The sequence below is a fragment of the Microtus oregoni genome, unplaced genomic scaffold (assembly GCF_018167655.1).
Source record: "Microtus oregoni isolate MIOR12 unplaced genomic scaffold, Mior012 000054F_ref0000373, whole genome shotgun sequence".
NCBI lineage: Eukaryota > Metazoa > Chordata > Mammalia > Rodentia > Cricetidae > Microtus > Microtus oregoni.
Genome location: NW_024543830.1, coordinates 13,323,854 through 13,348,459, shown reverse-complemented (window position 1 = coordinate 13,348,459; position 24,606 = coordinate 13,323,854). Strand labels below are relative to the sequence as shown.

At 46.7% G+C, this 24,606-nt stretch overlaps 1 protein-coding gene across 1 annotated transcript; it reads right to left on the bottom strand.

The window, feature by feature from the left end:
* Positions 1 to 640: 640 nt before the first annotated feature.
* LOC121437818 (adenosine receptor A3-like) lies at positions 641 to 23,169 on the bottom strand. Its single transcript, XM_041637874.1, has 8 exons — positions 22,817 to 23,169; positions 20,209 to 20,816; positions 9,917 to 9,976; positions 7,795 to 8,136; positions 5,685 to 5,751; positions 4,293 to 4,390; positions 3,796 to 3,869; positions 641 to 895 (listed from the first exon to the last, which is right to left on the bottom strand). Exons 1-8 carry the CDS (start codon positions 23,167 to 23,169, stop codon positions 641 to 643), a joined length of 1,857 nt encoding a protein of 618 aa, XP_041493808.1.
* Positions 23,170 to 24,606: the final 1,437 nt, after the last annotated feature.

Sequence of the window (24,606 nt, the reverse complement as noted above, 5' to 3'; positions counted from 1 at the left end):
TCTCTAAGAGTACAGTACCTGGTAAACTGACCATGTATAAATTCAATCCGTGGCCACTGGGCATGACTGGGACTGGTCAGAGGCGGAGGCAGAGCATTTCTTGGTGTTTGAGACTCAAATGGAGGAAGGCTACAAGTATGCAGGTATGATATCCGTAACCTTCCCCTTCCCCTCGGGCTGCTGAGAGACTTGGACTTTCCTCCCAATAGGAAGGAACTGGAACAAAGCCCAGAGTATCCTCATCAAAGGCTTTGCAAGAGACATGAGCTAATCTGACGAGATACACACAGAATCTGGTCAACCCCCAATCTCCATTCCAACCCCGTTCTGACCCAGCGGACCACTTGAGGATTCTGAGTCTGAGCCTGGTGGGCCTACACGCCATCAGACTGGACCATGGCATATTAAACTGTGGCTTCCTGAAACTAGGGAAATGCCTCAATCAGTAAAGGGCTTGTCTTGCAGGAACGGGAACCTGACTTTGGTTCCCAGAACGTGTGTAAAAATGGGGGACATGGTAGTAGTAGGGCATGCTTGTCATCCTAGCCCTGGAGAGGGAGAGTCTGGAGTGTCCCTGGGCTTCATGGTTCAGCTACCCTAGCCTAATCAACAAGTCCAGCCCAGTGAAAGAGACTGTTTCTTACAAGGTGGGCAGCTCCAGAAGAATGACATCTAAGGTAATCCTCCAGCCTCCACGTGTACAAGCGCACACATGAATGTGCACTTTCCCCCGCAGGAGGGCGGTGAAGGCCACGATGAAGCAGCCGGGGGGACACCGCATGAGGAGAGGGTTGCAGGTTGCAAGGAAGCACGTGGGGTAGCGGTAATCCTGCACCAATGATGCCACTCTGCTGGCTCCCGCAGATGACGATGCCTCATTCTTGCCTCGTGTTTCCTGATTTGAACAACCCTTTGGTTGCTTATGGGTCAGAGCAGAACCCGTTACTCTGGTGACTGGTTCCCACTGAGGATGTATTGGTGGGGGGGAGGGGCACCGTCTTTTCACCAAGGGGCTATGAGAACCACAGACTCAATCTGTGATAATTTGGATAGAACAGCATTTAATACCCACTCAGAAATGTGTTGGAATGTTATGCTTTTTAGGAAAATGTCAAGAAATACTTTTCCAGTGATGCACTAGGAGAAGTCAGTCATACAAAGGGGCTCTTTCAACACTATTCATATATTTATTGGCTGATAAAGTAAAATACAAGTCATTTCCCCTTGTCCTGGGTTCTGTGCCTCTTCTTCACGTCAGTGAATCTAATGCACGAGAGGTAAGGTCTGGAGATATTATTCAGTGGCAGCCTTGCTTGGCGGAATCTATCTTAGCTTCCCTGACCCCGCTGCTGTCACCTTGCAATGGAAGATTGCTTTAGAAATCCGAAAGGTCAGAAACAGTCTCTGAGATGCAGGCTGGTTGTCATGGAGATTCAACAGTAATGGTATTACTCTATTTGGTAACTAAATGAAGGAAATCTTCAGTCACGTGTGTTCAGTTTGAGCCATTTCCTCGAGTCAGGACATGTGGAAAGAACTTCAAATCGTAGCCTACTTTGTTGGGAAATAGAAAAGGAAAACGGAGTTGGAGGCTCTTGCCAGAGTGTCAGCCAAAAAAAAAAAAACAAAAACCCTACACACTTCACTTTTCTGAGCCTATTTTCCTCTCTTCTAAATTAAAGATTATTCTCATACTCAGGAATTTTTTTCAAACAAACCCAAGTATCCCCAGCCTCCACACTTCCCAAAGTTTCCAGACTGCAAAAGGCAAGGGATGCTGTGGGAACCACCCCTGGCACTCCTGAGCTGGCTGCCTGTGCACAAAACATCCACGTTTGGATTACTTATTTACTTATTTATTCTCCTCTCTCTCTCTCTCTCTCTCTCTCTCTCTCTTTCTCTCTCTTTCTGCGTGTGTGTGTCTGTATGTGTTTCTCTCTCCCTCTCTGTCTCTGTATATCTCTCTTCCCCCGCCCCCTCACGTAGAGGGGAGAGTGGAGGATACACAAGGGCTATGTGTTCCCAGAACACATGTGGAAGTCAGAGGACAGCTTGCAGTAGTTGCTTCTCTTCCTGCCATGTGAGTCCTGGGGCTTAAACAGGATTGGTGACAAGCGCCTTTACCTGCTGAGCCACTTTGGCAGCCCTGCAAACACTAAAGTTTGCTTTCAGGGCTGGAGTTTGATGTCATCTCTGCAAGACTGTAGGTAAAGCTGGGTACCGAGGGTTTGCCCTTCTCTCGCTGAGTTTTGATGGTATGAATACATCTGAACTGCCGGACCCAAGAATGACAAAACTAGAAGGGGCTTTAGTCCAGCCTGCTAAGTGTGTCCAAGTATGAGCAACAGGGCAAGGCTGGAACAGGCTGCTGGCTTCTTGCTGAGAGAACGGCACTGGGTTCTGTTCTTCCCTATTATACAGCATCCTATCACCTTCACTGATTCTACTGGACAAGCTTGCGTCTGTATTCAAGTGTGGTTGCTTGTGTTCCTCCACCTCACCACAACACTTTATTTTTGAGACAGAACCTCACTCTGCAGTCTAGGCTGCTCTAGAACTCATTTAGTCCAAACTGGCCTTGAACTCGAGATCCTTCTACTTGGGCTTCTGGGTGCGCCATGTCTGCCCTCCTGTTTTCCTTACAACATAATGTTTCTTACAACATAAGATCCATGAAGACAGGTGCTACCTATTTAGTTTGTCTTTGTAACCTCAGCACTAGCATGTTCCTAGTTTGCAAAATGGAGGATGCATGGGTGGGGAGGTGGGTGGGACACGGGTGGATAGATGGATAGAAAACTCAGAAGCATATAGGAACAAGGAGGAAAATGTAGAGCAAAAAACTGGCTTGGGAAAACAATGTTGCCCAGGGTCCTATCTTAAAGAAGTGATGATAATTTCCTGAAGAAAAAAAAAATACAAACAGCCAGCCGGTGGTGGCACATGCCTTTAATACCAGCACTCAGGAGGCAGAGGCAGGCAGATCTTTGTGAGTTCGAGGCCAGCCTGGTCTACAAGAGCTAGTTCCAGGACAGGCTCTAAAACAGTGAAATCCTATCTCAAAAAAAAAAAAAAACCAAAAAAACAAACAAACAAAAAACAAAAACAAAACTTGTAACCTAGAAGGAGCCTAGACAAGCCCGGAGGGGTGTTGCTCTGGTCATTTCCCTCCCCTCCACTGTTCCCAAAGCTTCTAGGGCAAAAAGGCAGGTACGCTGTGGGAGCCGCTCCTTTACTGTTTTAGATAGCTTGTTCTGTGTCTTCATGGGACCCAGCCCGCACAGGGGCAGCCTGAGACCCTGTAGCCTGTGGTCACATTTCAGATCCTGCTGGCCCTGGCCCCTCATGTGTCACTAAGAGGCCTCCCATCATTCGGATGCTACTTGGATTTGGTAACAGTATTGGGTTTCTAGTCTGAGGCTTTTGTTTGTTTCCTTCATATTAATCATTATTTCCTTGAAGTATTGTTTTTCTATGTTTCCAAACCCAGGAAGGGTGACTGGAATCCATTTTGTAACTATGGCTACAGTCTCTTCTTTGTCCAAGGTGTTTCCATGGTGTCCACTCATAAAAAGCCAAAAGCTAACAGCATCGCCTTGGCCAAACAAAGGTGTTCATGGTGTTCTTTTCAGTTCTTTATGGTGACCTAGAGAACTTTCCAGATGATAGGACCTGCCTGCGTCACAGGTAAAGACAGACGACCACACAGTCTCCTCTCTATGAGTGGAAAGAACTAACGACTGAGTTCCGAAGGCACTCACGACTCAGTACTGAGGAATCAAGGAGGGAACTTACCAAGGGTATGGAGATCACAGAAGGAACTTGGTTTGGCTGAGGGCTTCTAGTGATGCTTTTACCAGTATCTATCCAAGGAAAAACAAAGACAGAAAGCTGAGGTCCCTGGGCCCAACCACCTGCCGAACTGGGGGAGGGCGTTACAGAAACTCCGTCGTTAGACAAGAGCCTTGACCCCAATCCCTACAGGTGAACAAAAAGTTTCAAACAAAGAGTAAGGCTATGCCCCAATGCTTGTGCCGTGGTGTCAAGGAGCCCCACAGATACGGGTCCTGCAGTGTGGTTATCTTCCTTCTTTCCAGCCCACACCTACTTCCACTTAAGACTAAAGTGTTCCTTCAGTTGCTTCCCATGATGCCTTTGTCACTATGAGAAAATTCTATCCTCCTCAGCCTGCGGACTGACCAACTGCCTTGGTACCTAAGAGACCAGGCATCAAGAGGAGGGGCACATTTATTCATGACTCTACACCCGGCTTGCTTACCTCCTCCTCTATTCCTCATTCCTCTGGCTTCTCCTTCCCTTGGACAAACACTGATTATAAAGATGAATTTGCAAATGAATAATCATTATGCAAAAGATCAGAAGGGACAGTCTAGAAGAAATCAGATCAGATATCAGGTCGTTTGGAAGGAAACCCCTTTTGGTTTTCTTCTCACACCATCACGCCCATCCCAGCCCCAGTTGCTCCTGAGAGCTACAGTCTGTAAAGAGTGACTCTGTCCTTTGTATGAGTAATTCATTCCTTGGATCGGATGGGCATCTAACCAAGCTGGGCCAGTGAGTCCTTCCCCAGAAATGAAGTAGGGATGAGAAGTGGAAAAACTACAGTCTTCGGTCATTCTCTTGAATGGGGAGAAATAAACTGAGCAACTATAAATGGGTGAAACCTACTGTGTCAAAGAGAAAAAGAAAGATGGAGGGAAGGAGGAGGGTGGGAGAGAGAGGGAGATGGAAAGAGAGAAAAGAATACAAGCTGGATGATATAGCTCAGTTGGCGGAGTGCTTTTGAGCTGGGTGTGGCAGCACACACCTGTATCCCATTGCTCAGGAGGAGGAAGCAGGGGGAACAAAGGTTTAAGTCTACCTAGGAACTTGGGGGGAACTTTTTAAGTCTCAAAACAAAACAAAAGAAACAGAGGCCTAGAGAAAGCTCAGAGGTTCGGTTCCCAGCACCCACACTGCAGCCCATGAATATCTTTAGCTCCAGTTCCAGAGGATCAGGCTCTCTTTTCTTGACTCCACAAGGCTCCATGCACAAACGTGTTGCACATATACATATATGTGTATAAAACATTCATACACACAAAATAAAAATGAATCAGACTTTTTTAAAAAAAGAAACTAGAATTAGCCAAGACTGAGAGAAGGAAGCAAACGCACTCGAGACCATCAGATGGAAACTGAGCTAGAGATGAAGATAAAGTCCTTGGCTCCTCTTTTGCCTGCATGCCTGTCCTGTGTTTCAGACAGGTATTCTCTCCCTCTGGGGGGTAGAATGCCCCCCGCACGCCTTTAATCCCAGCACTTGAGAGGCAGAGGCAGGCAGACATCTGTGAGTTCAAGATCAGCCTGCTTTACAGAGCAAGTCCCAGAACAGCCAGGGCTACACAGAGAAAACCTGTCAAAAAAAAAAAAAACAAAAACAAAACAACAACAACAAAAAAGAAAACAAAAATCAATTGAAGTAACCAGAAGCTATTTTCTGCTTTCAAACAGAAATAGTCATTTTTAAGAAACCAAACAATTACAAGTAAGATACTTTATTTAGGCAGAGAAACAATACACAGATGAAAAGTAGAAGGTGTGAACTACTGTGTCGTGGCTCATCCCACCCCATCCCATCCCACCCCACCCCTACCCCATCATCTCCTCAGATCCCTACTCACTTGGAGTCCTCCGCCTTTAGGATAGTTTTAGAAGTCCTACAGCTCCGGGTCCTGTTCCCTGGAGGGTCTGAATCAGGAAGAAAGTGTTGAGAATAAAGTCCATTTGGGGACCCTTCCTTTGTCTCCAGCTGTATCCCCATCCCGTCTTTCTCTTGCTCTCCAGAGGGGAAGTGCCTTGCTGGCTTTTTGCACAAGACAATGACAACACTATTGTAGAAACATGCCCTGGACAGGGAGCAAGTCTGGGGAGAGAAGTAGGGGCTGGAATCCAACTCACAGTGCGCTAGCTAAGTCATACACCCTGCAACTGGATCCTCTGCACCCAGAAGAAGGGACACTTTTCCCAGATTTGCACAAAGGCCCTGGGCAGTCTAAAAGCATTCATGGTTAGAGACCCAGACTAGGGAAAAAAAGTCTTGATGTATCAAATAGCTAGACCCATCCTTAGGGAATGAGTCAATCTGTGACATAGTTCCTCTGATAAGATACTAACAACCCATCGGGGAGTCCCACATCACCTCCTCCATGTTTCTTTAAAGGAGCAAATTTAAACAAGACCCTCTCTTCCTGAACTAAAAACTCTAGAAACGCTATAAAAAGCAGACACGTACAAAGTGAAAACACAGCCAGTGTGGATGTTACCCACTCAGCGGGATGCTAGCCATATCAGTTACCAGTGGACTAACTGTGAGCAAGGCATGAGAACTGGAGAGGTGGTGTGGGGGTGAGGCTTCCCACTGATGGAGGAAGGTCATTGGTTAAATAAAAAGAAACTGCTTGGCCCTCATTGGTTAGAAGATAGGTGGGAGGAGTAAACAGAACAGAACGCTGGGAGGAAGAGGAAGTGAGCTCAGACTCCACAACTCTCCTCGTGGGAGCAGACTCCTCAGAGAGACGCCACGCTCCCAGCTCCCATGCTCCCAGCTCCCAGGCAGACGCACGCGATGAAGCTCTGACCCAGGATGGACATAGGCTAGAATCTTCCCGGTAAGCGCACCTAGGGGTGCTACACAGATGATTAGAAATGGGCTAAATTAATATGTGAGAATTAGCCTAGAAGAGAATGGGCCAAGCAGTGTTTAAATGAATACAGTTTGTGTGTTGTTATTTCGGGCATGAGCTAGCAGGCGGCCGGGGTGACGGGGATGCAGCCCCGCCGCCCTTATTACTACATCCCACAAGTCCTTCTGGTGGGGTTTCCTATGGTCACTGCGCTCCAGCGACTGAAATCACATCACTTTTCTAAATGTGAACAACAAGAGAACAGCTAGTGCTTTCCACATTTCTCTGCCTGGAAGACAGGGGCTCACTGGTACTGAAGAGTTTTCCAGGCTCCGGAGAAGGGGCCTGAGAACACGAGAACACTGGGAGAGGCCGAGAGTTAGCTCCAGCTCAAAATCGCAGTCTGGCTTAGGCAGACTTTACCCCCTGGTTCCTGTCCCTCCCAGGATCCTCCTGCATTCCACATGAGTAAAGATGGGCGCTGGCAAGTTTGACCGCTCTATTTAACTTATATTAATTACTGATTTTTTTTTTTAAGCTGTGCAGTTTCGAGAAACCTCTCTTTGCGGCCTCAGTTACGTCTCAAGCCAATCTCCAAGGTTCTAGACCTGCAAGGCTGAGATTTCACTACAACCTCAAAGCCTTGACCATCAGGTCAAAGATCTCACGCCTATGAGACCTTCCAGAACCTTCCAAGGTCTGCGAGCCAGGCTGTTGTGAAGAAAGGGAAGTTACAAGCACACCCAGGGCTCAGATGCGCTTCTTTCCTACGAAATTCTACCCAGCTCTCACCCCCCACCACAGAGTGGAATTGAGAGAGCTGGTTACCTCAAGTAATACAAGAGGAACTTGAGTTGGTGGCCTCTGCCTTTAGTGAGGTGGTTTTTGTGTCTTTATTTTGAGACAGGGTCTCACTTTATATAGCTCTGCCTCGTTTGGAACTCACTCTGTAGACCAGGTGGCCTTGAACACCCAGAGATTCACCTGCCTCTGCCTTCTGAGTGTGGGGATTAAAGGTGTGCACCATCAGACCTGGATCCTTTAGTGAGTTTTTAGTGCCTCAAGGAGCACTTATTGCCCTCCAACCATCCCTTGCCAGTCTCTTTACCAGGTGGAAAAACACTGGCCCGGCCATCTCTGCTGTCAGTTACAATCAGCTGTGTAAAATCCATGACATCTCTGGCAAAATCCCGTTGGATGCCACACCAGTACCAGTCTGTGTCCTCCTTGACCAGGTAGGACACAGTGATGATGAGTTGGCTGCCTGTGTCCTTCGGGGCCACACGGTTGGTGCTGTTAGGGGTAAAGGCGATAACATTGCACGAGTCCCTGAAATAGCCTCGGCACCAGTACTTGGTGTGGTTCTTGTAGTGGGCATCATAGCTACAGTTAGCAGAAACTGTGTCCAGTTCAATACCTGTCTTCACCTTTTCATCCATGACCATGGTGTCTGTGAACACACAAGCACACACACATATACACACAGAGTTCATTATTCTTGGAAACACACTGAACCCCCTGCTCTCCTGGAAGATAATTGAAATTTGGGTTTTGTCCATTTGAATTTGGTCACTATTATGAGTATCCTTCACATGTTGATCCCTTAATCCCTATACAGAATGTGATGTGACTGCATTTGGACACAAGACTTTTAAGAAGAAATTATTTAAAATTAGAAAATTAGGGTGGCTCACTTCAAGAAAAAATTTTAAAGTTTTTTTTTGTTGTATTTTATGTGCATAGGTGTTTTTCTGCATGTATATAAGTGCAGAACATGTGTATGTGACTGCAACACATGTATGTAATTGCAACACGTGTGTAAGTGTATCACATGTATATAAGTGCACCACACGTACGCCTGGAGCCCAAGGTCATAAAAACATGTCCAATCTCCTGAAACTGAAATTGTAGATGGTTGTACGCTACCTGTTGAGCCATCTCTCCGATCCCCATTATGATAGTTCTGAATTTAATATGACTGGTATTCTTATTTAAAAATTTAAAAACAGATGAAGTTAGAAAAAATCATATGAACACACAAGAAGGCAGCCGTCTTCAAGGCAGAGAGAGTCCCCAGAATGACATCGACTCTGAAGAAACCTTTAATTTGAAGATCTGTGAGAGTTGATCTTGATGTGGGCTTGATTGGATTTGGGATGCCTAGATTAATCAAGCATATGTCTGGGTGCCTCCACGTGGGTGTTTCCAGAGAAAACTAGCTAAGGGGAAAAGACTTCCCCTAAACGTAGGCAGCCCCAATTCATGTGCTTAGAACCCATAACTGTTGGAGAAGTCTCCTCTACTAGCCTGAGAATGCGTGAGATGCAAGGAGCCTTGAAGAACTTGAGGTTTGTTTTGCCATCTAGCCCCTTAGCTCTGCCCCTAAAGGCAGCCACTAAAGGGAAGCGAAAGGTTAGGAGGCTCGCTCTGACTGAAAAGGACTAAAGATAAAGGGACCTGTGATTTTAGGGGCTGAGAGCTTGCCATGCAAGAGCAGTGTGGGCATCTTTATCATGTCAGGACGTTGTATAAAGAGGAAGTCACACATGCAACATCCGGCTTTACCGTAGCTGGGAAAATATCTGATCAGAAAGGAGAGGTGTGACAGCAGAGCCCATTGCTCTCAGCCTTCCCAGTGTGTTCTGTGAAGAACCCACACCCCCACCAAGAGGCTGCTTCCGCTGTGTCTTACAGGAGATAACACATTCCTCCAAATGTCAGTCTCCTCTCATCATAACCAGACAAGAGGATCTTGTGATCCTCAGTTCATAGTCAAGGATGCTGACCCACAGAGAGCTGCAGTTAGGTCTAAAGGGAGCGCAACTGGGAGGTGGGATAGCTTGGGGCAAGTCCCATTTCTGGGTACCATCTTTGGTGTCAGACTTAGGCAGAAAGGAGATACGCATATCTGCCTAGATCCAGGCAGACATAAGAGGGAAGAAAGGAGAAGAGAATGGGAATTGGGGTCATTGTGGGGGGAGGGGGGAAGCACTGCAGAGCTCCAATTTTAGTCAAGGGATACAAGTTTGCCATAACTCCTTTATCAGAGGTAAGGGTCTAAGATCTCGTAATAGGACCTGTTAACAAGACGTATTTTCACCTTCTCTTATCCCATAAACAGCTGAGGTGCTTTAAACAGCTACCCTGAGGAGGGGCGTTAAGTAGAGGAGAATAATGCTGCCCCAGAAGGTTGTGGCTTAGAGGGCGAGGTGTTCCTTACCAACATTTACCTGAAAAGAGGGCCAAGGAGAACATGACAAGCTCCATGGTGAGAAGGAAGCAAACTTCAGCTGTTAAGAACAGAGGATCTCAGGGATGCTGGATCTGCATGAGGGAAACATATGTTTAGATTTAAGGTGGTTTTAACCCGCGTGAAGGGAGAACCGCCGGTTATTCTAAGCAGGGCTATTGTGCAGGAGCCAGCCGGGTTGTGTCCTGGGACGCACCAGAGGGATATCACTCATGAATAAGATGTCTTTGCATCAATTGTGAACATCTGCGCTCCCAGCACTGCCCAGAGCAGCAGGAGAACCTTGATTAAATCCACTTGGCGTATACACTTTAATAGACACCCAGAAGAGGTATACACATTGCTACTGGAACATGTTCATGTGGGCAACTGTACCCTCTCTTGATGTGTGTGGCTGTGCCTCTTGTCCCTCCATCATTCTGAGAGGCCCAGTTCATTTTCACATGGGAGCAATTCCAGCAAAGAAATCCTTAAGTAACTTGAGTCCCAAGCTACAGTGAAGACCTAGCGAGTGTGGTTAGAGGTGAAGCTCATGCCAGCTGCCAGAAGCATGTATGCCTGCAAGCCAGAATACATGAGTAGAGCAGTCAGCATCCGGGGCTGGGGATTCCAGACTCCGGAAAGCTTTTCTGAATAGAACTGGGACCCATCAAAGACGCCTTTCCATGCAGTAGCAGCAGCAGCTTCTGATTCCTGACAGATGCATGCCTTCTGACCACTAGTTTTGCAGGTTCGAATTCTTGAACCACCCTAAATTCCCAAATTTAAACTGGGTGCTCCTTATCACACCCTAGAGCTAGCACTTCCTTCCAAGGGACGGATGTAGATGACTTTTCTATATTGTGTAATATCATCCTTTCCTGAGAAAAGGGGAGCCTCCCTTTAATTCACGAAAATTCAGCATACGCACTCGCGCCAAGCTTGCACCACAATGTTTTTTTTTTTTTTACTTACATTACATTATCTGCTCCTCATTGGTGATCTCTGTTTCAACCAACAAAATGTGTTGGACAAAAAGAAGACTAGTAAGAAGAATCAATAGATTCAGTGAAGTTGAATGAAATGTATTGGCTAATGACAACATATGAAACTCATTACAGTGCCAAGACAGTTGATGCTGTTAATTGTTCATTTGTTTTAGGTATGTTAATGGTTTCATCCCAGCCTGTTCTAGTTAGCCTCTCTGTTGTCATGGTCAAAAAAAAAAAACTGGCCAAAAGCAACTAGGGGGAGAAAAGGGTTTATTTAAGCTTAGAGATTACAGTCTGTTGTTGAGGAGAGCTGGGGCAGGAGCTCAAGGCGTGAACTAATGCAGAGAAGACCTAAGGAAGCCACTTCTGGTCTTCTCTTCCTAGCTTGATCAGCTACCTTCTTATATAGCCCAAGACTACCTGCCCAGGGATGGCACCACCCACAGTGAACTGGACCCTGAAACATCAGCTAACAGTCAAGAAAATACCCTCAGCTGGGCGTGGTGGCACCTGCCTTTAATCGCAGAACTGGAGGCAGAGGCCCAGGCAGATCTCTGTGAGGTGGAGGCCAGCCTGGTCTACAAGAGCTAGTTCCAAGACAGGCTCCAAAAGCTACAGAAAAACTCTGTCTCAAAAAAAAAAAAACCACACCAAAAAAAAAGAAAGAGAGAAAGAGAGAAGAAAGAAAGAAAGAGAGAGAAAGAAAGAGAGAAAGGGAAAGGAAATACCCTCATAGATTTTGCTCACAAGACCTCAACTGAGATTTCTTACTCTCAGATATATGTAGGTTTATGTTGATAAAAAACTAACCAATCACACCAGTCAGGTATACCATGTCCTTTGATATAAATGATCTTATGTAGCCCATATGAAGGTGAGTCTGGGCTGGCCTTCAGGATAAACAAAATTTGGCAGAAGTATGATGTGTGTCTTTGAAACACAGTCCAGCTTCTGCCCCAGTCTCTTGTATCTTGAGTGAGTTGGCCACCATTTATGAGGACTCAAGCAAGCAACAGAAAGACTTACATGAAAAGGAAACACCTTGCCAATGTCACCTTATCACTAATGCCAGAGTCACCTTGGTAGTGGCCATGATCAAACTTTCAGGTGTCTGACCCAGTAATCTCATGCGATGTCATGAACATGAACCGTCCAAGAAGATGTTCCTGAATTCCTGACCCATACGGACCAGGAGCAGATAATAAAGGCTTGTTTTCTTAGGTTCTGCAGCAAATAATAATTCTAAGTTTTTAAAATGCGGTCCTTATCTTTGTCAATACTTATATGCAAAACTGATTAGTTTGTTCAGAGATGGCACAAAATGGTCAAAGAAAATGTCATTAGAAATAGAAAAGAAGAGAATATAGTAAATATCAGCAAACTGCCCAAGACAATGGAAAAGTTACTTTATAAATAATGAGAGTACTGGGTGAGGTGACACACACTGCAATTCCAGAACGTCAGAGACGGAAGCAGGAGGATCAGGAGTTCAGGTTCATCCTCTATTAGATATCAAGTTCAAGGCCAGCCTGGAGTATATGAGATTCTGTCTCACACTGAAAAATCAAATAAATAAAACAGATAAGAAGATGTGGTATGCAGATGCCGGCAGTCAGTGTTAGCTGATACAAGTACTCCTGTTCCTCTCTCTTAAGGATACAATTAATCTTTAGATTCAGGGAAGGAGAAAGTACATAGGTATGGAGAATAAGTAGAGTAATACTTTTTTTAAAAGATTTATTTATTTATTATGTAGACAGTGCTCTGCCTGCATGTATGCCTGCAGGCCAGAAGAGGGCACCAGATTTCATTACAGGTGGTTGTGGTTGCTGGGAATTGAACTCAGGACCTCTGGAAGAGCAGTCAGTGCTCTTAACCTCTGAGCCACTTCTCCAGCCCCCGAGTAATACTTTTTAGAACATCTTTGATAAGTTTTTACAGAGGAAATAACTTGAAGCCCCAAGTCTAAGATAAACAGGGCAGGGTTAATAAATGCAACAAGAGAGACCATAAATTAATAAGTACTAAAACAGGATAACAGGTAAACTGGAGCTCCTTCTTCTACTCATTCCACTTCATGACTTTTGATTCTGACAAAATGAAAAATAGCAAAATGAGGGCCCAGGAAGATGGTTCAGCCAGTTATAGGTGCTTGACACACAGCCTGACAGCCTGAGTTTGACACCAGAGCCCACATGGTAAGTGGAGAGAACCAGCTCTACAAAACTGTCCTCTGACCTCCACATGAGTGCTGTCATGTATGCGCCTTCACACACACACACACACACACACACACACACTCACACACACACACACTCACACACACACACACTCACACACACACACTCACACACACTCACACACACACACTCACACACACACACTCACACACACACACTCACACACACACATACACTCACACACACACACTCACACACACACACTCACACACACTCACACACACACTCACACACACACTCACACACACACTCACACACACACACACTGACTAATAATATACATTGTTTAAGAAACAAAAGAACTCTGACATAAATGTTATTAGTCCCTTGTTACAAATGAGAGCAGACACAGGAGCTTAAGGGGTCCAAGTTCACAGAGTCAGTAGAGTAGAGTCAGTGTGATCTGATGTAAAATCTGGCTGGTTTGGAAAATAACAGCAATAAAACCTCTTTCCATTGTGTTTTCTCTCTCTCTCTCTCTCTCTCTCTCTCTCTCTCTCTCTCTCTCACACACACACACACACACACACACACACACACACACACACACAGCAATAATCCTGCAAAGCTGTAGGGCACTTTAGAGTTAGCCAAGAGAATTACATGCATACTGTTGTCTGAGGAAGCCAGCTTTCTCACTCCTCTCCTATCCAGCTATCGCGGTTAGCAGAAGGATTTCTCTTGAAAACGTGCCTGGAAATTATGCAGATGAATGATGATTATCAGCATAAGATTCTGATTGACAACCTGCAGCACGCTGCCCAGGAAAGCAGCCAATCACCCACAATAAGCAGCAGACCAGCCTGCGATCTGAGGGATTTTTAAGGAGTCGGGTTATTATCTCTAACAGTCTCCGGAAGTCAGGCACTAACTGCTCCCAACTATCCACAAATCACCAAGGCTTGTAGAGTAGAGTAAGCAGTAGCTTCCTCTATTGTGGTTCTCATTGCAGTTTAGGACCAAGCAGATGTGCTCCCTGTTCAGAGGCATCTGGATGTCCTGGTGCCTCATCCTCCAAGCTGTTCAGAAGCATCTAAATGTCCCACACAAGGGCACAGCTCAAGGCCCACCCCTCCCTTCTGCTTTAAAAAACTTACTGGATTGAAATGGCCCCAAACACCTTGGGCTCCTACATCATCAAATTGAAGATCAAATCCATGTACACTGAAGAATCACATTTACCACTTAATCTGTCAACTACCACCAAAGTTAATGGACCAACTGCCCAACTGACCTGGTAGCAATAGGCTTATCACCTAACCAATTAAACACATTTTCTTTGCAGTGCTGCCAAGACTCAGTAAAAGCCTCTCCACCTGCCCCCTGTGGCCGAGCCACTTGCAGTCTGCAGATGCTCTGTTCATGAATCCTCGAATACTCAAGACAAACTCGTTAAAATTTCAGTGTGTTGGGCAGGAAAGATGGCTCAATGGTTAAGAGCACTCGCTGCTCTTCCAGAGTCATGAGTTCAATTCCCAGCAATCACACAGCAGCTCACAACCATCTAATGGGGTCTGATGCCCTCTTCTGGCATGCAAGCATACATGCAGATAGAATACTGATACATAAAATACATTTAAAAAAAATTCAGTGTGGGCCGGAGGGTGGTCCTAGCGCTTGGGAGGCAGAGGCAGGCAGATCTCTGCGAGTTCTAGGCCAGCCTGGTCTACAAGAGCTAGTTCCAGGATAGGCTCCAAAGCTACAGAGAAACCCTGTCTCAAAAAAAATATTTTTTTCAGTGTGTTTTATTTTTTTTTGTGTGTGGGGGGGAGAGAATGGAGCTCTTACACAGTCTGTTCTCTTGTTCTCCTGCCTTAGGCTACTAGTGCCTCTGATTACAGGTGGGCACCGCTACACCTGGCCTCTGAGTCTCTTTTAAACACCACTACAAAGCTTCCCTACTCTTCTGCTGGCCCGAATCTGAGCCAAGCACTACAGCAAGTTCAGAATAAACTAGGTGTGGTAGCTCGTGCCTATAATCCTAGTACTGGGGAGCCTGAGGCAGGAGGACTACCATGAGTTCTAATGATAGATTAGGCTACATAGTGAACTTCAGTCCTATCTGAGCTGCAGAATCTCTAACACACACACACACACACACACACACACACACACACACACACACACACGGAGAACAGACAGCCATTTGGTGACATTTGGTAGGCTAGTCTCTATTTCTACTTTATTTATTTATTTATTTATTTATTTATTTTCGAGACAGGGTTTCTCTGTAGCTTTTTGGTTCCTGTCCTGGAACTAGCTCTTCTAGACCAGGCTGGCCTCGAACTCACAGAGATCCGCCTGCCTCTGCCTCCCGAGTGCTGGGATTAAAGGCGTGCGCCACCACCGCCCGGCTACTTGATTTATTTTTTAAAAAATCCAAGTAATAAAGCCATGTACTTAGTTGGCATCTACATTTGTTCAGTGTCTTCATAGGGAAGAGGAGAAAGCCATCTCTGAATTTGTCTGGGCGTCTCTGTACCTTTTCCATTTAGATAAAAAGCCCTAGTTAGCTTTCTGGTTTCACTGAGAGGGTGTTGGCTAGCGGCAGGCTTCATGGGAAGATCCCTGCCACACTCATCTCCAAACCTGAAACCAGGGTTGGGTCTCTACTTACTTGTAGCCATTTTTTTTTAAAAAAATTTGACTTATTTATTTTTTGGAGAGTTTCACATCATGCACCCCAATTCCACCCACCTCCTGGTACCCCCCATATCTCTCACCCTAGCAGCACCTCCCCCTCCACATTAAAACCTCTTTCTTTCCTGCCTCTCCAACACCTCGTCACTCACGCTGCTGCCATTGGGGACCTTGGAGTGTTCCACAGTATGACCCTCTTGTCCTATCAGCTTTACTAACAAATGTTCACTACAATGAGCCCCTGGTCTGGTTCAAGGCCTCTGGTGTCTGGTACACCATCCTCACTGGATCCTCACCGGAACTCCTCTGGGAGGGATATCCTGCGGCTGTTCCAGGTCGTAGAGATCCTGAAGGTGTTGTTCCCCAGCACCAGTCCCTTCACAAGCTCCAGCAAGTCCTAGATGGGCTAGATGGGGTGGGCCAGCCCAAGGCCTGGCTGTGGGCCTGGGTGGTCAGTTGGTCAGTTCAGGCCTCTGGGGCCACCTGCCTCAGGCAAAGGGTCAGAGTTAGCTCCCCTCCATCCATTCCCTCAGGGTTGGTTCACCCTCTAGTGAGGAGTGGGGCCATGTCTCCCGATTGCAGGGGCCAGCTCTCTCGATTGCAGGGGCCAGCTTCCCGATTGCAGGGGCCAGCTTCCCGATTGCAGGAGCCATCTCTCCTGCAGGGCTCAGAGCCAGTTCTCTTGCTGCTGTGTCCCATGAGAGGTAAGGCCACCTTTCCCTGGGCCAGCGAAGGGCAGGCCGGCTCAGCATGGCCCTGTGATTTCATCTCTATTGGTTCCTAAGGCCCCCTGAGGTGACACAGGCCACAGACATCAACACGGACCCCAACTGCAGCTGGACCACGGACCCAGACATGGCTCTCCCAGCAGAGGCCTCAGGTTGCAGCCCCAACCCTGGGCTACTATGTGAGCTTTGGGGGCAATGTGGAACTCAGACAGATCCCAACTCGGTAGGGCCACAAACCCAGACATGGCCCTTGGTCTGGATGTCACCAATTCTCAAGGTGGCAGTTCAGGTCACTAAGATTGGCATGGTCCCAGAGGCAGTGTGTCTCTGGGACACCGACATGACCTTAGACCTCTGGTGTCTGCACAGCCTTCAGTGGTAACAGGAACCTCGGTCATCAGCACAGACCCTGGCTGCAGTAGGACCATTTATATGACCCAAGTTCTGCTTGGGATGTCACCATGGCATTGAGTAGCAGCACAGGCCCCCTAGATCTGCATGCATCAAGGCCCTTGGACACTAACCTGGGCTCAGGTCACTGACCTGATCCTGGGCATCCTTATGGCCCTCGGTGGCAACAGGAGCCATATATGTCAATCCAGATCCTGTCCGTTATAGGGTCATGGACCCAGACAAGGCCCTTGGCAGCACATGGTAACCACAGACACTCAGTTCAGGATGTTGCCAAAGTTTTTGGTTCACCTTATTCTTGGCTTCATGCTAAAAGGGTATCTTCACACATCAAGGCTTCAGCTTCTGACTTTGACTTTAGCTTCTTCCGAGCTGGAACAGTCCTGTATCTCGGGATATTCCCACTTGGCAAAAATGAGACGGCCCAGCTCCCAGCAAGCCACCAGTGGCAATCAGAAGGGAACAGAAGTAAAAGCAGTTTTCAAACTTTGTAGCCGTGACCTAACGATACCTACAGGCCCAGCCCAGATTGCTCTTCAGATATGAAGGAAGTGTTCACTTTAAATTGTCTTTTAAAAAGGGGAGACTGAGCGTTGCTACAACACAGTGAAGATGATCAGGAAACCAAGAATCTACAGCACTTCCCCCTTACTGTCCAGCTAACTGGGCAGAGGTTGTGAAGCCTTACAGCAAACCCAGGGCCTCTTCCTGGAGGCAGACACAAACCAAACCAGAGATTCGGTAAGGGGAAGCCTTGCATGCTTGACTCTTCTGGGGCAACAGGAGGAGAATGAGGGGCCTCTGCTGAAATAATAGCTCTGGGCTAGCATGAGGATCCAGACAAACTTCAGGGATAGCTATGGTCTAATTCCACTTTCGGGTTCCCGCTTCTCTTGGCTTAATTGGAACTGTCATCTTGAGGCTCTCATCAAACCAACACTTTATCTTGGGAATGAGACTCTATGGGGAGCTTCAGATTTGGACAGGAAAATCAAGGGTGGGCACTGTGAGTGTCTCGAGCTGCGGGGCTCGGATGATGTGGCTGACTCCGTCCACTGCCAGCATCCATCCTGATAAACCGGAGGATGGGGATAGCGACCAAGGAAGGAGCCACAGGGGCACTGTGATGATCAACTTTTCTCATTTTCCTCCCTGCTCAATCCCAAGGTCTCACCATGTAGCCCTGGTTGGCCTAGTACTTCATATGCAGACAAGGCTGGCCTTGGACTCCCAGAGTTCTCTGCTTCACCCCTCCCCACCTGTGCTGGGATTAAAGGCTTGTCATTGCTTGGTCAGTGGTCAACCTGTTTTCCAAACTGAAGAGACAATGTGACCAGCTGTCTCACACCCACACCATCGCGCCTTACCTACCATGATCGACTGCACCCTCACATGGAGATAAAAATAATTGTTGTACCCGCTTCAGCTTCAGAGTCTAACGGGCACCTAAGATCTCAGTGCCTAAAAAATGATTGGCAGGACTAGGGAGAGTTTAATACACATGTACACACACACGCGCGCGCACGCGCACACACACACACACACAAAACTGGACACTAAGGCCTATGCTCATAATCATAGCCCTTGGGAAGCCGAGGTAGGCTGATACCTGGGCCTTGCTGACCTACACTAATTGTAGAGCCTCGAGTAAGGGCATTTATTTCAAAAAGTAAAGAGGATAGCACTTGAGGGAAAAGGATATCTGAGTTTGTCCTCTGGTCTCCATATGCAAAATTTTATGTACACCCATCCCCTGCCCCAAGACACGCACCTTCACACCCAGTAACATGCACACACACAAAAGTGATGGGAGCTTTCAGTTGTCTCTTTTTGCCTTATAATCAGTGTTAGAATTATAACAGGCACCTAAACATTGTTTTTGCTAATAAGGGAGGACTCTTCATTTGGGATTATAAATAACTAGGAGCCTGGCACTCTGCCTTCATTTTTGGGAAGCAAGATTTGGGCAATCTGCTTACCTTTGTGTATGGATTGGTTTCTTTGTTTTGCTTATTTTATTTTATTTTTTGGCTTTTCAAAACAGGGTTTCTCTGTAGCTTTGAAGCCTGTCCTGGAACTAGCTCTTGTAGACCAGGCTGGCCTTGAACTCATAAAGATCCACCTGCCTCTGCCTCCCGAGTGCTGGGATTAAAGGCGTGTGTCACCACTGCCCGGTGTGTATGGACTGTAAATTACTCAAGGAGTGTGTGGCAGTTTGGATTAGGAATGTTTCCCCATAGGCTCAGGCATTTAAACACTTGGTCTTCTCTCTCTCAGGGGCACTGTTTTGAGAGGGTATGGAAAGATGCAGCCTTGCTGAGAGGAGCATGGTGCTGACAGCAGACTTGAGAGTCTAAAGCCTTCTGCCACTTCCAGTTCACTCTGTTTCCCACTTATGGATGAGCTACATCGCCATGCCTGCCCCTTGATGCTATGCCACCTCCCCACCATCATAGCCTCTTAGCCCTCTGGAACCAGAAGCCCAAATTAGCTCTTCCCTCTCTGCTGTCTTGGTCATGACACTTTGTGATAGCAACAGAGAAGTAACCAAAACAGAGCCGCTGTGTAAAATCTAGATACCCAACTTTCACTCCCCCTTCCAGGCTGAAATCACAAAGCCATGGGTTAACATCTTAGTCCCAGCTTCCTTAAATGTCCTGCAGACTTAAACATCTCCAGTGGTCCTAAACCCCCCAGTTGCCTTGGAGTCTAAGAACATCAGAGTCTCGCAAGGCAGATGACCTTCCAGAGAGGACAATCACCTATGGTGAGGCTGCATCTTGGAACAGTGTTCCAGGAAGCGAGCAGGACAAATGCTGAGAGCAGTCACCTGTGTCTCCAAACCCCAAAGGATCCCTGCCAAGAGCTGCACAACAGTTGGCCATTGTCTTTTATTTGCCTAAATACACCCACACAGGTCAGCTTAGCCGGTTAAGCCCTCTTTAAACTCAGCCCACTCCCTCTGTTCTCAGTGTCTTAGGAATCTTTCCAAGCAGATTCTGTACATCCAGCTCAGCTAGAATTTTTCCTCAGTAAGTTGAGAGACACCCTCGAGATTCCATTACTTCTTGTGTCTGGGAAGGAAGAACACAGCACGTGATGCATGGTCTTCATGTCAGGCTCCCGCAGAACTGAGCAAGAAAATAACTGAGGCAGAGACCGGGAGGAGTGGAACTGCGTGGCCACCAGTCAGCTGATCCCACGGCAGTGGAAGGAAACAGGAAGGTCTGATAAGGCCTATGGGGCTCGCTGGTGCTGTCCGTGAAGGCTGTGAGATGGCTTATGTGTCAGTAGTCTGTTCAGAGTTGGAATCCAAGGAAACTGAGCTCTGACAGACCCTAAAAGCTTTGATAATCACAAGGTAGGTTTCCTTGAACTTTTTTATTTTACAAGCGTAGACAATAGGGTTCATCATTGAGTTCGCGTGGGACAACAAGATCCCCAGGCACCTTGCGACCTCTGGTATATTAACTTTAAAGTAGGAAACAAAGTTGATGATGGACAACGGCAGCCAGCACAAAGCAAACAAGAAGAGAACCAGGAACAGGGATTTGGCTGTCTTGAACTCCCGCCCGTAGAATGCACGTGTCTCTCGAAAGCCAGATAAGTTCTGGCTGAGTTTCTTACGGAGGATGTAGAAGATGTCCAGATAGATGACGCACATGACAAGGAGAGGGATGAGGATCCAGGTGATGAAGCTGAAGAAGACCATGTAGTCCAAAGACACGACCGAACGGAAATGGCACGAAAGGGTGGTGATATTTGGGGCGAGCCCTGAGATCACTTTTTTATTCCAGCCAAACATGGGGGTCAGTCCCACCAGGAAAGATACTACCCAGCAAAGGCCCAGGGAGAGCCATATTCTTCTTTGAGTGGTGACCGCCCTGTATCTGTTTGAATGGAAAAAAAAGTTGGTGAGTTCACAGAAACAGGAAATGTCTAGCTGGGAAAAGGGAGGAAGAGTAATAAGCTTCCCAATTCCCTCATCTTCTGCTGAGAGATGAAACACCCACAGTGTTAGGTGCCATTAAAAAAAAAAAACTAGAATGATCGGCAATATGTTTCTAAGAATCAGGTGCCTACATGCCTCCTCCACTCAGTTGTGGCTCCAAGAATTCTTTTTTTTTCATATTTATTTTGTGTATATGAATGTTTTGCTTGCGTGTATAACTGTGTACCATGTGTATGCCTGGTGGTCAGGGTAGTCAGAAGAAGGCACTGGATCTCCTGGAACTGGAGTTACGGACAGTGCTGGGTGCTGGGAATGGAAGCCAAGTCCTCTGTAAGAACAGCAAGTCTTTTTCTCTATTGAGCCAGCTGTCCTGCAATGTCAGCACTACCTACATTTTTGGACCCCGGAGCTGATGAGAATCTCCCCAAAGCTTGCTGGTGTGCTGTACTCTGCACTGCTTCGACTGGCTGCTGAATTGGAGCTCACAAGTTACACTGCCCTTCCACGCTTCTCTCTACCTGTACCCGCCCCATCTTTCACAGGGGCACCAATGCTGCTCTTTGAGTTAATCAGTGTTTTCTTAAGGTTATGCTCAAGTGCTTATAGTTTCATCCTGGGGAGGCAAAATTTCTCCTTAAATCATCCTTCCTAAATGGCCTCAAACAGACTACAAAAGAAAGAAACTAAGACTTACCTCAACTAAACCGCAAAGCAAACTAGAGATATTTTATGACAATCTCTATTTTACTGGTGACAGTGGCGTAGCTACCATTTATTGAACACAGACTCTGTAGCAGGATTTTCCTGAGAACTTCGCATTTATTAACTTTAGTGGCTTCACCTTATAAAGATGAAATTATCATCTTCATTTTAGATTTTAAAAATGTAAAACAGCGTTAGGTAACATATAGCAGCCAGAGGTGGTAGAACTGAAAGGAAGAAAGCCTGGTTCAGATGCACAGCTACTCAGAGACGTGGAGACTGAAGCAGAGAAAGCTAAATAACCTGCGCAATGCCAGACCACAAGACCAGGGAGAAGACCTCAGACTCGTTTTCATCTCCGGCTTGTTTGTAGTTTCCTCATGCTCTTTCCCCAAGAGGAGCCGGAAGAAACCAGGAAATGTGATTTCTCATTGGCTGCCTGCTCTCTCTGCATGGTCATAGGAAGCTGCTGCCATTTTGCACAGCATTTTTACACATATTCAAAAAATATTTTTGTCTCAGAAGTGCTTTACACGTCATTAAAAAAAAGATGAAAAGGAAAATATACATTTTTTTTTTTACATTCCTTGAGGCAGAGTTTCACTGTGTAGCCCTGACTGTCTTGTAACTCACTCTGTAGACCAGGCTGGCCTCAAAGTTACAGAGATCCACCTGTCTCTGCCTTCTGAGTGCTGGGATTAAAGGTGTGAGTCACCACCACAGGCAATGGATATACATTTTTAGGACCTACCTTTTTTTTTTCAATAACTGGACAGAGACAGAAGCAACGTTAAAATCTAACCTATATCTGCAAAACCACCCAGTCAGCTGCCTATCTCTTCTTACGCCCATCTTTCTACTTCTCCTAAAACAAGATAATCTATTAAGGCTCTATTATCTTGAAAACTTGAGATCAGATTTTTAAAAACCAAAGATACATCAGGCTTTCATCATCTTTGGCTATCTTGGATGGTAGTAGACAGCCATGCTCAACGGAGAAGGGGCTCAGAGTGTCCCTGTTTCCTATTCCTGAATCCCTGCTCTTCATGCCTAACCTCTTCACAAACCATATGGTGCAAAGACATTTGCTGCCCTTTGTAAACATCAAGGGCCAGTTTGGGTTCATTTCTACTGAACAGGTCTAGAAGACAAACTTGATAGCTCTACTTTCCTGCCCCCCCCCCTCTCTCTCTCTCACACACACACTGCTGCCTCACCCTTCTACAAGCAGGTTACCTGACTGTCAGCTTGACCCGCAGGTAACGGTCTACAGCGATGGCCAGCAAGGACATAATGGAGGCGTGGGTGAAGAACAGAATCACGCAGGCCATGAAAAGGCAGGTATAGAAGTGCATCCTCACTTCTAAGCTGACAGCAATAGCCAAAGGCATGACCAGTATCCCAACGGCAATGTCAGCCAGTGCTAGGGAGACTATGAAATAGAAGGTGGTGGTCCTCAGACTGGGGTTCAGCTTGACCACCCAGATGACCAGCATGTTGCCCACGACAGCGCAGAGCCCGATGATAACCTCCATGGAGATGTAGGTGATTTTCAACCACAACGTTGCTGTGGTGTTGACCGGTGTCATGCTGTCTCGGAGACGCTGTGGGCTTGTTAGCAGGGCACGTATGGGCCAGAGGACCTAGCTCTTGCCGGACATCTGCCCGCACGTCCACACGCAGCAGCCGCTGAGAACTCACAGTTCGCTCAGTCCGTCCAGGGTGATGCTCTCTTGGACCATCAGCTTCAGCCGCGCATCCCTGGTCTCCCAGGAACCTGGAGGACACGGTTCTGCGCAGCTAAATCTGAAAGTGCTACCCTTCTTACTTCCCCAGACACTGTCAAGGCTTCTTCTGCCTTCCTCCCCTTACTGCCCCGCCCCCAGAGGGCTTTTCAAGCTCCATCAAGATAAGCGCCCCTCTTTAAAGAAGTGAGATAGGCCATGAGGAAGTAGAGGGCCAGGAACCCTCAGGGGGAAAAAATGATGGGAGAAGCAGAGAAGGCTGGCACTAGTTGCATGCAGACAGTTCAAAGAGAAGATGCCAGCTGGGGTCTGGTAGTGAAAGCTGATACTCTTAGCTACATGGAAGTCTAAGGCAGGGAGATCATAGGTTCAATGCCTGTCTCAGTTACAGAGTGGGTTTAAGGCTAGCCTAAGTAACTCAACAGACATTTCTCAAAAAAAAAAAAAATCTCAAGTGTGGCCATGGGGAGCTAGAGATATATCTTAGTAGTAGAATGATTGTTTGGCATGCATCAGAGCCTGTGTACCACCCCATCACAACAGACATACATCACACACACACACACACACACACACACACACACACACGGGGTGCAGAGTGGAATCAGGGACCACATGAGTGTAGGGATAGGATTAGGTAGAAGAAGAGATGGAAACACCAAATAAGTAATATTTCCACACTCTGCCTACTTAGCACAAAGTGACAAAGGACTTTTCTTGTGACAAAGAAAGTCGTGGCGGTGCATGCCTTTAATTCCAGCACTGGGGAGTCAGAGGCAAGTGGACACCATGAGTTTGAGGCCATCCAGGTCTACCTAAAGCTCAGGTCAGTCAAAGACAGAATCAAATGTACACACACACACACCTTTGTGTTTGTGTATATGTGTCTGTGTGTATGCACAGATGTGTGCAGGTGCCCAGAAGAGGGTGTTAATTTCCCCTCTGTAATAGCAGCAGGCACATTTAAAGCACTGAGTCATTTCTCCAGCCCCAATGTTTAATTGGGTTGGTTTTTGTTGTTGTTTGGCTTGGTTTGGTTTTTGCTTTGGCTTTTGCTTTGGCTTTTGTTGTCATTGTTTTGAAGGTTTCATTAGCCTCCCTTGTGGCCCTTCATCTTACTTCTGTTCTGTTTTCTTTGTCTCTCCTTCATTGGAGAAGTTACTGAGAGCAATTTCTACCAAGTGACAAGAAAAATATCTTTCTTACCAAAAGCAAGATGAATCTTGCTTGGTTAGTGTTGTGCTTTCCTGTCGCTTTAAGGGACAAGCCACGCCCACTCCC

Bases quoted from the DNA above. Each gene is read 5' to 3' on its own strand.
- LOC121437818 (XM_041637874.1), bottom strand. From the start codon at position 23,169: ATGACACCGGTCAACACCACAGCAACGTTGTGGTTGAAAATCACCTAC. The intron at 5,752-7,794 runs GTAAAGAGACTG...TTCCTGATTCAG, and splicing joins GGCCAGTGTTTTTCCACCTG to ACCCTCCAGGGAACAGGACC. The intron at 4,391-5,684 runs GTGAGTAGGGAT...GATTTCTTCTAG, and splicing joins CTAAAGGCGGAGGACTCCAA to ACTGTCCCTTCTGATCTTTT.